At 38.2% G+C, this 17,274-nt stretch overlaps 1 protein-coding gene across 1 annotated transcript; it reads left to right on the top strand.

The window, feature by feature from the left end:
* The first annotated feature begins 1,984 nt into the window (after window positions 1-1,984).
* Window positions 1,985-16,575, top strand: si:rp71-17i16.5 (phosphatidylinositol 4,5-bisphosphate 3-kinase catalytic subunit gamma isoform). The gene is made up of 13 exons (XM_041799627.1): window positions 1,985-2,116; window positions 2,250-2,501; window positions 4,572-5,755; window positions 6,023-6,614; window positions 7,608-7,673; window positions 8,235-8,454; window positions 9,023-9,117; window positions 9,412-9,555; window positions 9,642-9,732; window positions 9,958-10,088; window positions 10,447-10,558; window positions 14,547-14,704; window positions 15,605-16,575. Exons 2-13 carry the CDS (start codon window positions 2,256-2,258, stop codon window positions 15,860-15,862), a joined length of 3,297 nt encoding a protein of 1,098 aa, XP_041655561.1. The 5' UTR covers window positions 1,985-2,116; window positions 2,250-2,255; the 3' UTR covers window positions 15,863-16,575.
* Window positions 16,576-17,274: the final 699 nt, after the last annotated feature.

Below are 17,274 nucleotides of genomic sequence, written 5' to 3'. Positions count from 1 at the left end.
ATAAATATCGGCTAGGCCTAAACTAATCTCACCATCTCTAGACTCTTGTTTTCATGATATGTTTGTCGCGTTGTAGAGTTATACGCCTCAACAGTAATTTAGGTATTGGAAAGCCCCCTTTTCCCCATAAACTGTGCAGAATTTAACTTGAATTTTTTGTCACTATTTTACAAAAGTGTTGTTAAAATCTGGTTGTCTGGGCTCTAACACGTCTCTGCACTGGCTGTTGAAGGAGTCAGTATTAAAAGGCTCTCATTTGGGCAGCTGTTCAGCGAAAGTCTAAAGAATGGAATAATTACCATCCAACATCTGTGTGAACTGGTAGGAGAAAATCTGGACAATACTGTGACCTTTGAAAGAGGGCTGAAGGTCAGGTCTTTTTGAGTGGTTGGGATGCTCTTGGAGAAATTCAGGAAGGTGATGCCTGATGAGGACAGAGCTCTTCTTCAGAAATGCTTCAGACAAGATGTGGATGTGATTGTGTAGTAGTGTTTAAAAACCTTGTTAGGCCACAAATACAGTTAGAATATAAATATTTTAACACATCTATAAAATATAATTGTTCGTATTTGTGATTTATTGAGATATGTGATCCTGTGACCCTGTGTTGCTTTTTCTTGTATTGTAAATTTGGTCTAATTAAATAAATTTGAATAACTCACCCTCTCTTGCTCACCCTCTCACTCTGGTTCTTGAAGAAATGGGAAAGGAAGCAGCATATTATGTTTGTGTTAAGGTTTCATATGTACCCTCTTTGACAGGGATGAGAGTGTCAAGGTGGACTGGGATGTTTGGCCTAGGCTCCTCCCCAAAAGGCTGCTGGCAGTCGTCAGCCACCAATTAAAAAAAAAAAAAGGACTTCCAGTGGAGGATAGTTCAGGGGGCTATAGCCACAAACATGCACTGCTCAAAAAATAAAGGGAATACATAATCATCAGAGTGTAACTCCAAGCCAATCCCATTTCAAGGATATCAACCTGTCCAATTACAAAGCAACACTGATTGTGAATCAATCTCACCTGCTGTTTTGTAAATGGGACAGACAACAGGTGGAAAAGAGATGCAATTCGCAAGACAACCCCTATAAAGGAATGGTTTTGCAGATGGTGGCTGTCATATATGCAGTCAGTCATGTATGTATTGAGCTGTATACAAGCCTCTCCATTTCCCTCTCCTCATCCTTTCTTCCTGATTTTTGGCTACTTTTGCATTTTTCCAGTGCCCTCACCACTAGTGGTAGCATGAGGCAGAATCTGCAACCTACAGAAGTTGCTCAGGTAGTGCAGCTCATCCAGGATGGCCCATCCATGAGCACCATAGCAAGAAGGTTTGCTGTGTCTGCCAGCACACTGTCAAGAGGAAGCAGGAGGGATTGCTTTGCTTCTTGGCTTTTAAAGGAAAAATCCTTGCATCTTTATAAATGAAATGATTTTTGCATCGTTGGCAGTGTTTAGATATAGGGAATATTAAGATAAAAAAAATTCTGTCTCTGTCTCACAGTTCATATTAATGACCATTTTCATGTCACTGGTTTTCTCCTATCAGAGCTTGAAGCATTATGAAACCTGTTTGGTTAAACTGGGTTAGTACAGCTCAGCTTTTGAAAATTTTAGTGGCACAACCAGCTGAGCCACTCCAGCTGCTTTACATACAAAGATCATTTGGCAGCAACACGTTTTGCATGCCAAAGAATGCAAGATGAAGATGGGTGGCAAAGTTTACAGGATGCTTCTTTTTTTGTTAGTGCCCAACTGAAAAGTCAAAAAAATATAACACCGGGTAAAACAGTGCCAATGTAGTCTAAGTAAAAGAAAAGGCCAGGGGCTTTGTCCCATTTATGGGCTATCTTTGCAGTGGCTAAATTGTAATTAAAGAGACTGAAGCCTGTCAGACGCATTTACTGGCAAAATGTGACTACCCAGGAAATAGGAAGTTAACTATGTCACCAAAAGCTCTGGGTGTATTCATCTCAGTGTTGTTGTTTGAGAAATCAGGTTCAAAAGAATGAGGAACTTCTGGAGAGATAACAAAAAGGGAACATGTGATCATAAATACTCAAACTGGCAGACTCATAGCAGCTCTACCCTTCAACCTGAGAGCACACACCACCCGTCAGGTAAGATTTTTATCTTAATTATTATAAAATCTGCCATGTAAATACATTTCTCTGCCAACCTATGAATAACATTACAAATGGATCAAATAATCTGTTTGATTAACATGCACTCAGGTATAACTCATCTGTTCAGGTATCGATGGATCTGACTCAGTCCTGGAATCAACCTGCTCATCAACATGCTTTATACGGTCTGTCTGGGACACTGACCCAAAGCTGCTCGGAGAATATTTTGAAGTTTATCTGCGAGTTCAGCCCTGGGCCTGGTCCACCACAGGCATCTGCTGATGAGGATAAAAATTACAATATGGATTCTCAGTCAGTGTCAGTCATCCTCTCTTCACAGAGCAGCGTCTACCAACTGCGCCTGGGCATCTGTATGCTGGTAAGCAATTGCCCATAAATAATGGAAATGATACATTACCTTTTGTCTTTCAGTTGGCATGAGGCCAGAGTTGTCTTATGGTTACCATCACCTGATGCCTATGATGTGACTTGTGAACATTATACATTTGGTTTTTGAAGTTGATGGACAGACTATTTGCACATGTGCATTCTTTCTTTTCTTTGAAGGTCTTACAGAGCCTCAGTTTTTAAATGAATATTTCCTTGAACTTCTGTTTAGACCAGTGATTCTCAGCTGGCTGAGCACTGGGCCCCATGATCAGCTTCTTATGAGAAATCAGGACCCAAACTTTTAAAAGATAATCAATTTCTTAATTGTATTTATAAAAAAATGAAATTTTTGACCGTAAATGGAAAAAACATTAAAAAACAAAGAGGGTGAATCAAACATGTTTACAAAGCACATCATTACAGAGGAATTTGCATGCATATGTTTGGTTTACTTAATTGCCCAAGACGTTGTGGAAATTTGGTCGTTTCTAAAGAAACTTTCTTAATATCTTGGGAAAAACAGCTTTTTATCCAGGAAAAAAGAGATAAATGCATGGAAATCTTGTTAAAGCCCAAACGTTTCTCACAATCCCCTGAAAACCTAAAATAAAAGAAAAAAAAGATAAAAGGATTGGCGTAGTATATGTCCAATTTGGGACTTCTGTACATTGTACACTTTTTGCTACACTTTTTTTTTTCTGGCACGACTTCATGACCCACAGGAAACAACCTTACCATCCACTTTTGGGTCCCGACCCACCAGTTGAGAATTACTGGTTATGACAGTACACATGCCTAATAGTGCCTTACTATATTAATTATTTTTTAAATTTATTTTAGTTAAACCTTAAATTGATTGAAATTACAGCTTTTCCCTGAACCCAGTTAATATTCTAGTGCACAGTGCTTTAAAGACACATCAATTCAATAATCCTTTTTTGCTCTCTTATCCTCCAAATGGACAAATTATCAATACTAATACAAAATAATATGCTGTGATTATATGTTGTAACTGCTGTTAGTGAGGTCTAAGATGTTCAGACCTGATTTCACATTTTTCTACTAAAACAGTAATGCTGAAATCCCAGTTACTGGTAAATTAAAAACAACAGTATCTTTAGTTTCTCAAGTTCATTTTTTATATAATTTGGTTGTGCAAAAGTATTATAAGTATACTTCCAAACAAAGACAAGATGATAAACATGGTATATATATTAGCTGATACACATCAGCTTAAGTGAATACATGGACTATCTCTGTATTGATCATGTCTGGGATATGGCATTAACATGCACACAGAAGAGCTGGTTATACAAGAGAAATACTCACCCCCAGTTTCTGATTTCTGCATTATTTGTGCAGGCACTTGTGAAACAAACCACATTTTTTAGAGTCTAGGAAAAATTAGACCTCTGAGTTAGGCTAAGCACTGGCATCATCATGTTGAAGATACTGTGTATCCACCTCATTTTTTTGCAACAGGAAAGAGAAACATCAAATATTAAGCATGTCCTCATCTTTGGCCGGTGTCAGCCTGTCACTGCCACAGACAAGAGAGAAGGGTGCAGCTGTGACTAGTGAAGTCCTGTTCAGCTTGTTCACTTCAAACATGAAAAAGTCAGCTTTCTGATGCCTTTTCCCATTTAAATTTAAGATCATTTTCTTTTCTTTTTTTCCTTACTGAAAGACAAAACTCAACTTGCTCCAGAAGTAAGACCCTCTCACTACCACTGCCATGTTTGTCTTTGCTGATATGTTACTTGGAAGAGACTGTGCCTGCACAGATAGTTGGTATAGCTGTCATGCCACTGAATCACATTTTCTTTCACTTCTCCAGGTGTCAAACCTGGTTTCTCAAAATCCAGATAACGGCTTACCCCAGATTCAAAAATCAGGACATGATTTTTACATGCCCCAACAGAAAACAGTATTCTTAAAAACAGCTTTAAACCGGGACACTTGAGTTCATGTAATTGCACCTCATGAGTTTATTGTCAAAACCTCAGAGTAGGTTGTTTTGATTTTTTTTTCCCCTCAACATTTGTATCTATGCCTACAGGCCCAGGATAGGAACTGCCATCCAGACCCACTTGCAATACTGGATCACAAAAAATACTCTCTGCTCTACGCCAAAGGGGAAGACTGGTACGAGGCCTATGATGACAGCGAAGTCCTCAAGACATTAGACATTCCATTGTCACATGATGCCACTGGGCAGCTCTCTGCACACATAGTAGTAAAGTCGCTCATGGCAGTTGATTTAGCAGTAAAGATCAAACAGCAGCAGTGCCTGGCTTACCTAATTGGTCACAATCTTGAAAAAGAAGCTTCAGACAGACTTGGTGAGCTCACATTCTCTCGCAGAAAACTAGCAACTCCAAGAGCACAAGAGCTAAGAAAACGAGATGACATGTTATATGCCACAGAGCCTTGGATATCACATGCCCCATTTCCAAATGACTTACAAGACGACCGTAACAATAAGTTCCCTGTCATATTCCATTACCTGAACAAATTAAGCTTTAGCATACAAGCTGATTTAGATGCAACTCCAAATGTTCTTTTTGAGGTTTTTGACCGAGTAATGTCTGACCAGGGGCTTGATTATGACCCTTCTGATAAGCTGGTTTTGAAGATCTCTGGCAGGGAGGAGTTTCTGTCGGGAGACTACCCCCTCAGTGATTTCCTGTGGGTAAGACAGTGTTTGAAAAACAAGCAAAACCTCCACCTCTTTGTGTTGCCTGTGTCACAACTCATCGATGAGACAGTGAAGTTTGTGGACTGGCCGCTCATTGATGATTCCAGTGGTCTGTTCGGCTCTCAAGAGGAACTCTGCGTTCAGGGGAAGGATTTAGAAGACATCTGCAAGATATCGCTATGGGACTGCAACAGGAAACTCAGAGTCAAACTGATTGGCTTGGATATCCCAACACTTCCGAACAAATGTCCACAGTTTGTTCACGTAACAGCCTCCCTACTATATGGCAACAAGGTTCTTTCCTCAGTGTCTTCCCTTCCCAAAACCTTTGCCGATGAAGTACTGTGGAATGAGTGGTTGGACTTCGATGTTGTCCTCAGTGACCTGCCTCGTGGGGCTAAGCTTGGTTTCACCATTAATTCAAGTAGTGGAGACTCCATCAAAGGCTCAAAGTCGACATTGCCTTCAGCCAATAAAGCACCAAACCAACAGAGAGGGAAGGGGAAGGTGCTTTACTTCGTAAATCTTCTTCTCATAGATCACAGGTCTGGTTCCTCTCTGAAAATCAATCTATTTACATATGCATGTATAGGCAAATTGAGATATACCCTGATAGTTTTATTAAAAATGTGTAGATTAGATTGTATAAAGATTACTTCACGTCATGGCTTTTCTACAAACCATAATACATAAAGATTATTTGACTTGAGTGGTATCAATGATTTTAAGAGAAGTTAACAAAATTACATAATGAAAAAAAACATGTTAGTTTTTCAAATGAAAACTAAAAGGCTTTTCCATCATTCCTGCAGGTCCATTCTCAGCCAGGGCCCTTACACACTCCACATGTGGTCAAACCTTGATACAGAGGAAGAGGCCACCTACCAAGCAGACAAGCTCTCCTCTGCTACTAACCCAGAGAAAGCTGACTCTATGGCTATCAGCTTCTATTTGGACAACTACAGCATCCCTGTTGTTCTCCCAAATAGATTTGGCCCCGCTGAAATTTCCACCCCTTGCATTAACTCAATCAAGTTAATTGCTTTGCCTACTGAAAACCCTCATCCATCCTCTTCATCCCTTTCCATCTCACCCAGCGCAGATTCTTCCCCTCTGCATGACGGTCCATTGACCGACATCGGCCTAAAAAGATCCCAGGAGGAGAGCTTCCATAGTGCAGCCATAACTCACTACCTGCGCACTGTTGATTGGTTGAATTGCAGAGACGTTGACAATGCCCACAGGCTCTTGGAAAACGTGGACCCTGAGGAACTGGATGTGACAGTGGCCCTGGAGCTATTAAGTATGGAATTTGCTGATGTGACAGCCAGAAGACTTGCAGTCAAGAGATTGGAGAATCTATCCAATGATGATGTACTGAAGTATTTGCTGCAGCTGGTTCAGGTATGTGTTGATGGAATATCAGGCACAGAAAAAGTGTACCCTGGGAGAGGTTGAGATGAGACTTAGAAGCAATACAAATACTATGCATTTCTAAGCAATAACACCAAAAAGTAAGCATTGATTTGAATCTACAAAGAAATACCTAAACTCAGATTTTATTATGCCTGTTATGAAATAATGTCAGGTTACAGCAATATTTCTCATAACTCAAGTTCTCTCTCTCCTATTACATGTAACTCCGGCTTCCTCATTCAGCCTCCCCTGCTCCTGCAGTTATTTTTGTACTTCTTTGAAAGTGAACTATACATTTGTTAGTTAAAAAAAAAAAAAAAAAAAAAAAAAAGATTCATCGCTTTTCTGATAAACCACAACTACTGAACCGGTTGGACTGAAAGCTGTTGCCAACTGTGGATGTATCTATAAAATGAAAAATAGGCAGAAATCTTTTTATGTTAGATCTGATTATCCTCCGTTTTGTAAATAAGGTTCCTCTGGTGATGTCAGAGACACCCCAAACTAACTCCAGATATTATAAAAGCCTGTCTATAACGCAGTGATTAAGGGTTGACATTTTCTCACAGAATACAGACAAGGTAGGCAGTTTTAGATGGATTATTACAGAAACTGGCAAAGTTGTTGATTGGCTGGCTGGTTTGTTTGGGCCGAGATTTAGAAACTGAAGAATGCTGACACTGTTGGCTCTCCATAGACGAAGTAGGTTTTCTTGAGTAGTTGACTTGATTACAGATGTTGCAGGGTCTGAACACAGAGGGAAACAATTAGAAAACACTAGAAAATACCAGAAGCAGTCTACTCTGGATTGAGATTGTGCAATCCAGGTATTCTGAAAATAACACCAGTTTTTTAGTCCCCAAAGAGTATGCCCACTTCTAAATCTCATCAGACACTTTGATGCAAGTTGTATATTGAATCCCCTGAATATTGTTGTTGGAGACATAAAGTTTTTGTCTGGTCTCATGTCTCTTCAAACAGACCCTCAAAGTTGAACCTTATCATGACAGCTCCCTGGCTCGATACCTCATCCAAAGAGCTCTACGGGTGAGTCATGCAGAAATCTAACACTCATTACACATACTTCTACTTTTCATAGACGTCATTTGAAGGTTGTTTTTGCATTTTTTGACATCTCTCTTTCCACCTAAAAAAAACCCTTTCTTTTTTTAAATAAAGGTGTTAGAGAAGGGCCTCATCTTTCTTTAAACACTTGTGCCCTTATAAAAATTATAAGCCCCCGGCCTTGTTCTTGTAAAAAAAAAAAAAAAAAAAAAAAAAAAAAATCAACGTTTAAACTATCCAGTTTGTTAGTTTGTTTCTAAACATTTTTGAGTATGCAAATCTCAGATTGACAATCTGCAAATAGATGATCTCTCCTCAGCTTGTTCATTAAATATCATATCCGATCCTTTAACTTTTCTTGGATAACTTCAAATGAACATACTTTACTCTGCACTACTTTTATCTAAAAGGTTTGTACTTTGATGATGTACCTCCGTTATAGTAAAATGACTATAACCTCTAGATAGGACCTCTAGATAGGAGCATGTCTATATCCTGCTCTCTGACTGTCTAACTGACATCAGCTGTCTCCCCTGACTGCAGAGCAAGAGAATCGGCCACTTCTTCTTTTGGTATGTCCGCAGTGAAGTGGCAGGATGCCCGTACTTCCGCCAGCGCATGGCATTGATTCTTGAGGCCTACCTTTTGGGCTGTGGTCAGGCAATGATTGACAGTTTTACCAAACAAGTCCAAGCTGTGACTTCCCTACAGGAGGTTGCCGAACTGATTAAGAACATCTTTCCTGCTGACCTTCCTTCTACAGGTAGGGCACTTAGAAAATGTATAGATTGATGTACTTTAACAGTATAATGAAATAAACATATAAAAATACACTATTTTTGATAGTTTTGCTTACCTGTTTAAAAAAAAGTCCCTTATGCAAACCAGAGACATAGAATTTTGGAGGCTACTAATAAGCAGTTTAAAATGGTAAAATTTTAGTCAGCTCATGTTTGTTATGGTTTGAAATGTTTGTTGCAGCAGCGAACCAAAATTTGGCATCTCCATCAAACCAACAGATGGGGTAGCATCAGTAAGCTAGACAGAAACCCAGAACTCAAAAATAAGCATGTTTGTAAGAGTTAAAAAAAAAAAAGAGTTGAAAAGGTGACATTGTTTTTAGCAAAGACAGTACGTAGTATTAAACTTTAGGTTTCTAAATGACTGGATGCCACAGACAGAGATATAAAGCGAAGCCATACCAAAAGATGTAGTAGGATGGAGTGTTTACAGGTTTGGAAACCAAAGAGAAATTAGCATAAGGCTTTTGACAGCATAGAAGAATGCAAAACTGCAGCATTTAAGAGAAACCTCTGTTGCTATTGTTTCAGCTCCACTCAAGGTCCAAGAGCTTCTAAGAAACTGTAATTTGCCAGATGAGTTCCTGTTGCCCTTTGACCCCCGCATAAAAGCTGGGAAGATATTGGTAGGTCTTGCTATTAAATGTGTGTAAAGGGTTTTAAGCTAAAGGAAATAACTAGTACACACATCCATGCAATGCATACAGGTGCAGGACAAGAAAATCAACAACAGCAGAAGAAAGGTTGTCGCACTGTTCTGCTCCTAAAGAGAAACTTTATTTTACAAAAGTCACTCTACAAGATCTTCCTCATGCAGATGTGTTAGCGGACCAACAACTGTTTCTGATCTGTAATTTGATTCAGATTTTTTCTCTGCTGTTAAATTTTGTTAAATAAACTTTTTCCATACCCTTGTGCAGCTTGAGAAATGCAAAGTGATGGCCTCTAAGAAGAAGCCACTATGGTTGGAGTTCTGTCCCATGCCATCTCCTACTCCTACTCAACCTGTGGGAATAATTTTCAAACAAGGGGATGACCTCCGACAGGACATGCTAATCATCCAGGTTAATGTTTACTGCATCAATAACTCCTTTTATGTTGGTAAATGTATTTCACCTTAGGATGATTTGATATCTGACCCCTTGTTTAGACACTGGCAGTGATGGACTCTATCTGGCAGGAGAAGTCTCTGGACCTCAGCCTTATTCCCTATGGCTGCATTGCAACAGGACACAACATAGGTATTATCAACTTTACGGCTCAGCTAGGGGCTATTTCCTGAAGTCTAGTGAGCTCCTTCAACATATTTTCCAAAAGATGATCCTGCACAGCTTTTTCTTACAGATTTGATTTCCCCCAAACTAACCGAAAGTTGTCATCCTTGCCCCAAGGATGCAGCAGGGGTAATCCTGTGTAAACTGAAAACTTTTATTTAACTTATTTTCATAAAACTTTCCACCCATCAGGCATGATTGAGATTGTGAGGAATGCAGTGACAATTGCTTCAGTTCAAAGGAGCCATGGAGGAACAATTGGAGCCTTCAGAAATGATGCTCTGTTTGAGTGGCTCAAGTCCAAATGTCCATTTCAGGAAATGGTAAGTAAAGTGGAAACATAAATCAAGATTCATAATTCAGACTTTATTTAGTAGGTTCTGAGTTAATCACACACAACAGTAATGCTTCATATAAAACAACAATTTATGTATTTCATACAGTGATTTAAAAAAGTGTTTAAAGAGGACAAATATTGTCACTTCAGACACTAGTGCAAATTTGTTTGGATAATCTGATAATCTTGAAAAAACTGTTCATCAGTTGAAATGTATTCCTTTATTGAAAATCAATAATTGTAAAAAAAAAAAATGTTATACATGTAGTTGTTGGAAATGAATGCATAGCAGTAGAAAATGATGTTCCTTATGAAATGATGTTGCCATGATCTCCTTTAAACAGCACTACAAGACTGTGGAGAGGTTTGCAAAATCCTGTGCCGGTTACTGTGTGGCAACTTATGTTTTAGGCATAGGCGATCGACACAATGACAACATCATGATCACAGATCAAGGTATGTACACTCATGGCACGAAAGTTTTCTTGCTTTTTTAGATCTGCCTTCTACTAATATCAGTAAATTTAGCTACGTTAAAGTTAAAAACAAGGTTAGCATTTGTCTGCACTGGCTCCATAGCAGCTACTTTGGGAGAAAAATAGACAGTATCTCTAATGAATCATTCAAACATTTATATACACTGTCAATCATTACTGTCAGTTTGATTTTGGACATCAGTCATTTAACTTGACATTGACATTGCATCAGTTAAAAATATATAACAGTCTGTGCTAGGAGGAGGACACTACCTCTAGAGACTTTTTCAGACAACTATTGCCTCATTAACATTTATTAAATCACTCAGAAGTAGGGAATTAGCATTGAGAAGTACATAATTCCTGGAACGCATCAGAAATGATCAATGCATTTACAAAACATCTTTGTAATGTTTAATTTTTGGTGGGACATACTTTTACAAATCTGCATGATTATGATGTTGTTTCAGCAAATTTAAAACATATTAATTGCTAGTCAATAATAGTAAAATCAGTTTCTTTTGGGGTTTATACTATAGTATTTTCTTGGGTCAAAATAAAACAAACTGCTGATGAAGATTGTTTATAGTACAGCTGAGGGTCTGTGGTAACAGTCGATCACCATCAACACACCAGCTCCTGCTGTCACATGTTGATATGCTCTTGGGCAAGCTGAAGCCCAGAATGCTCCATGCTTTGCAGCATCAGTGGTGTGTGACTGTGTGTGAAAAGGATTCATTAATACTGATGGCCACTTTACATGGCAGCTTCTGCCTCTGTGTGAATAGGTGTGGATGTATAAGTGTGACCTGCAGTAAAAAAAAAAAAAGCAGTTTGAATTGTCAGATGACTGGAAAAGTGTTAAATAAGCTCAAGTCCGTTTAAAGGAGCAGGCCTGGCAGCATAAAGAGTGGGGAGGACATGCTAAGTGTCCAGATATGTGTGTATACATACAGTGCTGAACAAATTTATTAGACCACCCTAACCCTAACCAAAGTAAGGTTTATGCCGCAGCTGCCCTAAATTAACAGCATTGGTAATTACCAAAATCATTTTTTATGTTTCTGCAATGGTTAATACACCAATATGTAGAAGCTCTTTAACCAAAATGATATCTTTAATGCTAAAATATAATTATTAATGTTATCCATGAATTTTCAAATTTACTGATTTACAAAAAAACTGAAAAAATAGTAAAGCACATTAATATTACTTGATTAATATGTCAAATTATAGTTATTTACTTGCATTCCTGAACAGAAAAATGAGTTTTAGTGGTTGAATGTTATGCTTGATTCATTTCTGACTTCTCAGAGAAGCCCAGTGAGCCGGCTCACATTTGGGTGAATTCAGTTTGAAATTCCTCATTCCTGTTCAAAATGGTAAAACGTGGAGAGCTCACTGAAAATGAAAGAGTCCGCATTAAAGCACTTCATGATGCTGGATGGTCTTTGAGACAAATATGGCAGGTGGTCTAAAAAATTTCTTAAGCACTGTAGCTATGGAGCCTGAAGTGAAGCAAGGTTGGATAATAAAAGTTGTTTGTAAAGAGAATTGGGGTTTAGTGTCTGGCCCAAAAACAGCAAACTGAGTTAGAAGAAAACACAATAGATTAAATAACAAGCTAAGTTAATGTAATTGAGAAGCTTTTTTGAGTACTTTACTGATTTTGAAAATACTTTAAAAAGTCCTTTTTAAATCAGTAATCTACTTAGACTTACAGTGGACCCAGAAAGAATTCACACCCCCTTTGCTTTGTTCAATTTTATGTTGCATTCTAATGCTACAGTTTATATATATATATATATATATATATATATATATATATATACACATTTCTTTTAGCTTTCAGTAGTCTACACTCTGTACCACATCATAAAAAGTGAAATATCACATTGACACAAACATTCAGAGCCTTTGTAAAGACACTTGAAATTTGGCTCAGGTTCCTCCAATTACTCCAGATCTTTGCTGTGATGTTTCTACACCTTCATTGGAGTCCACCTGTGCTTAATTAAATTGATTGGACTCTCTCAGTAAGAGGGGTGGCCAAGAATCCAATGGTCACTCTGACTGCTCTAGAGATCCTGTTTGGAGATGGAACAAAGTTCTAGACGAACAACCATCACTGCAGTCCTCATGTGATCTGGGCTTATGCTAGAGTGGTTGGATGAAAGTCTCTCCTCAATGCAAGACACATTAAAGCCTGGATGGATTTCACACAGAGTTTTTTCTACAAAGTCCAAGCGGGCTTTCATGAGTTTTTCACTGACCTGAGGCTTCTGTCTAGCCTCTCCATAAGCCCAGATCAGTGGGGGGATATAGTGATGGTTGCCCTTCTGGAACTTAGTCACTCAGAGCTCAGTTTGGCTGGGCAACCAACTCTTGGTAGAGTCCTGGTTGTGCCAAACTTTTTCCATTTGAGAATTATGGAGGCCACTGTGCTCTTGGAGACCTTCCGTGCAATGGAATTTTTTTAGCCTTTCCCAGATCTGTGCCTTGCAACAATCCTTTTCTCTGAGCTCTGCAGGCAGTTCCTTTGACCTCATAGCTTGGGTTTTGCTCTGATATAACTTATCAGCTGTGAGGCCCTGTATATGAGGGGTGTCCTTTTTCAAATCATGTCCAATCCGGTTTATTGTACACGGGTGTAGAAACATCTCAGCAAAGATCCAGAGAAATTGAAGGAACCTGAGCTAAATTTCAAGGGTTTTGCAAGAGGCTAATTGGAAATTTCAGTTTTTATTTTCAATTAATTTGCCAAATCTTTAGCTTCAGGCTAAAAGATTTGAAAACTGAAAAAAGTGAAGGGGGTCTGAATACTTCCAGAATGTACTGTAAGTGTGTTTTGGGGGAAGTATTGTACTTTACTACATTTTAAAAAGCATCAAGTGCTGAGTAAAAAGAAACAGTTTAAAAAAGTGCTAAAAGCCAAAACATGGAGGTCCAAGCTTTCTGGTAACAACTTGAAGATAGTGTTCAGCTTTGACAGCATATGTCAGTCAGTAGCACTGAGAAAGAAAAGGATTTCACATTTCATCCCAAAACTGTTGCTGCATTTTACTTAAGGTTAAGTCACACCTTATAATTACCAAGAGCTTTGTTGGTGGTGTGAAAATGTGTATGAATGCATTTGGGTGGGATTAGCTAATAATTCTCCATAGCAACCTCAGCCATGAATGAATGGCTGTGTGAGTGAATGGGTGTGACCTGCAGTGTAAAAGCGCTTTAAGAGGTCAGACAACTAGAAAGGTGTTATACAAGCTTAAGCCTATTTACCATATTTCACCAAATAAGCTCCATGGGTTTCAAATTTAGCAACTCACTTCTCAGAATTTTACTTAAATATCTTACATTTTACTTACTTGAATAGATTTATACACTAGTATTTGTTTTTACCACAGTAGCTGTACTTTGACTTAGGGTCATAGTCTTGTACTTCTTTCACCTCTCAATTCTGTGGGAAAACAGGTTAAAAGGGTATCAAAAACAACCACTAATTATATTTTTTTGTATGATCACTATTTTCTTCTTCTTTCTTTCCTTTCTTTTAAAAAAAACCCTCCTGTTTAGAAATCTGGTAATTTCTTAAATTGATATGTTATATCTTATATGTATAGTCTTGTAATGCTGGACTGACATGTTTTAAAGAGTTGGTTCACAGTGAATGGAGATAGTTTATGCAAAATTCTCTAGATCAATAAATACACGTCAGACACTTCCTCTTTACAACAGGAACTTTGCAAAAATTCTTGATTGTTGTGTTTTTCATCATAACTTAACATGGTAAAATGGGTGCTGGGTGAAATTGTATTTATTTATTTATTTTATTTGAAATGCATATCTCAATGCTGAAAACAGTCAAATCATAGAAACTTTTGAAGCAATAAATGGAAAACAATGAACCATTAATCAATATAGATTTTTAAACAGAAGCTAAACACTTTTGTACTTCCTATTTCTCTCAGGAAATCTGTTTCACATTGACTTTGGTCACATCCTTGGCAACACAAAACACTTCCTTGGTGTGAACAGGGAGCGTGTGCCATTCGTCCTCACACCTGACTTTCTCTATGTTATGGGTAGAGTCAAAGGCAGCAACAGTCTCTACTTTCAGCAGTTCAAGGTGAGAAGACTCAAAAATTTGTATTTTAAAATGTGTTTTCAGTATGTGTGTGAAAGATAATTTCAAACGTAAAAACCAGTGTTTGTTTGCACATACATACTTTTAAGTAAAAACATTTAAGAGCTTTTTTTGTAAGGATTTATTTGGGGGCTTTTGACTTAATTAGAGAGATAGAACAGTGGATAGAGCTGGAAACAGGGATGAGAGATTGGGGAATGACATGCAGGATCTGCAGGCCGGATTTGAATGTGAACGTGGGCTGTCCGTGTACATGCGGCACAACCTAACCTCTGGGCCAGCTGTGCCTCTATGAGCCTTTTTAGACGGAGATTGCTCACTATTTAACTTACCAGAACATCTGTTGTGACACCAGTCATGTCATTTTCCTGTCCAGTGTTGGTTTTCAGCACAAATGGAAACGAACTCACCCACATCCAGTTAACCTCTGATCCAGTCTTCACTGTTTTTATACAAAGCAGGCTGAAATGGTGAAACGCCTTGATGAGGCAGGGGTATAAATGGCTAATGCTTGCTTTAGTCTTTTGATTTTAATTGAGTTACAGTAAGGAAACAAATATTGTCAGTGCTATCCTTGAAAAATCATACAAAAGAACATCTCTAAAATTATAACAATTTTTGAAAAAATGCATTTTGCTGACTTCTGTTGGTTTAGATTTTCTCCATTTTGCATCAATATGCAGTGAAGGCCTTTCAACAACAACCTCATTAACAGAGCCACTTAATCTTTTATCATGTAAAGTGAAGATGATTATTGGGTTACACGAGTAATTACAATGTACATATAGTATTTCTTATATTCTGCAGTATTTGGTCCTTATTATCTTATGTCTGTCTTTGTCCCCCTGTCTTTCTCTTGACTTTTCCATATGTCCATTTAAGGACACATGCATCCAAGCTTACATCTCCCTGCGCTCTCACTCTCGTCTGCTGGTCACTCTCTTCTCCCTCATGCTGCTGACTGGCATCCCAGAGCTGAGTGCTGCAGAAGACATGCGCTACTTACGCGAGGCACTTCAGGAGAAACAGAGTGAGGTGGATGCTAAGGAGCATTTCCTGCAGCAAATATCTGTGTGTGAACTGTCGGGCTGGAAAGTGCAGGCCAACTGGTGGGTTCACATGGTGGCAGGAATCAAGTAGACGGTTGGTTTGAAATGTAAAATAATACAGCTAGAGGTAGGAAATGTTCACTACTGTGTAGCAGGCATTTTTTTTTTATGTTCATTCTCTCTCTCTTTAAAACTCATGAATTCCTTTTTATATGACCAGAGCCACTGGTCTTTCACCAGTTTTTAACAGTTAAAACTATAACATCTTCCTCCTCTCTGTTCACACTAACAGCATCTCTTGTAAAACTGGAGGAAATACTTTTAAAGTAGTCGACAGGACCCTGATGGGTCACAGTAACCAGAAAAAGCCACTCAGCTCACAATGAAAGTCATTCATAAATCACTCCAAGTTACAGCCAGTACAAGCCCATCTGGCCTGATAAAAAAACATGCTACAAATACTTTAATTTCCTATGCAATAACCATCTGGATATACAGTATATAGACGCTATTCTAAAATGGACACCGCACAACTTCTGTTTTTATCTGCTGATGCTTTCAACCGTCCCCATTTTAATGTGTTTACTTTGTATTTTGAATGTGTGCCTTCACTTTGTGTTTTGAATGTATATTAAATGTAAGCTATGTTTATTGTTTGAGCCTTGTCAAAGAAACTACCGCTCACCACTGATAAAAAAAAAAAAATTAGTCTATCCATCTGATTTTTGTATGGCCTAGAAACTATTATCAAATCTGCAGCACGTTTTTCCTGCACACCAGTGCTGGACAGAGGTGTCATGCGTGTTTTGGTCACAACCTTTATAGTGTCAGAATATTGGTAAATGTTTTTTTTTGTGTATGATAAAACATGTTATAAACCTAATATAACAAGGAACAGTTTGTCTATACTTGCAATAAAAGAGACCAAAGTCAGAGGGTACAGTGTACTTTTGATATAAAATGTATGTATTGCTGCTGAGTGGAAGTGATCATCTCTTTGATGTCACTAGTCAATTTTTACTCTGAAAATAAAACTGAAATGTATACTAATATCACCAAAGCGAAAGAAGGCCTTAAGATTCTTTCACCTGGCTGAACTTGGTTCTAGCTTGGGGAATTTTTCACACTTACAACGTACTCAGACTCACCCTGTGCTGTGATATCACTTTTATGTCAGCGGAAAAATGATCCACCCTCATCAGCTAAGTTGCTTTCCACTGTGTATTAACTTCAGACTATGGCTAACTAAAATAAGCTAATGCTAATGTTTATTCTTTTTACTTTTCGATTTTGAATCCCCCTAAAGATAAAGGTGTGTGTGTGTGCCCATGCAATAACATTTGCCAGCTACTGTAAGATAAAGGACATAACATGTCATAGATTTCTCAGTCATAAATGCCACATCAATGTCCACTTAACGTCCCAAACTGACATAGTTATCACTGTTATACAGCAATTTGTGCTCCCCATCAAAGAGATTAACAATTAATCTTTATTGCCAGC

The sequence above is a fragment of the Cheilinus undulatus genome, linkage group 11 (assembly GCF_018320785.1).
Source record: "Cheilinus undulatus linkage group 11, ASM1832078v1, whole genome shotgun sequence".
Classification (NCBI taxonomy): Eukaryota; Metazoa; Chordata; class Actinopteri; order Labriformes; family Labridae; genus Cheilinus; species Cheilinus undulatus.
The sequence above is the reverse complement of the archived record's forward strand: the minus strand, read 5'-3'. Positions and strand labels throughout refer to the sequence as shown.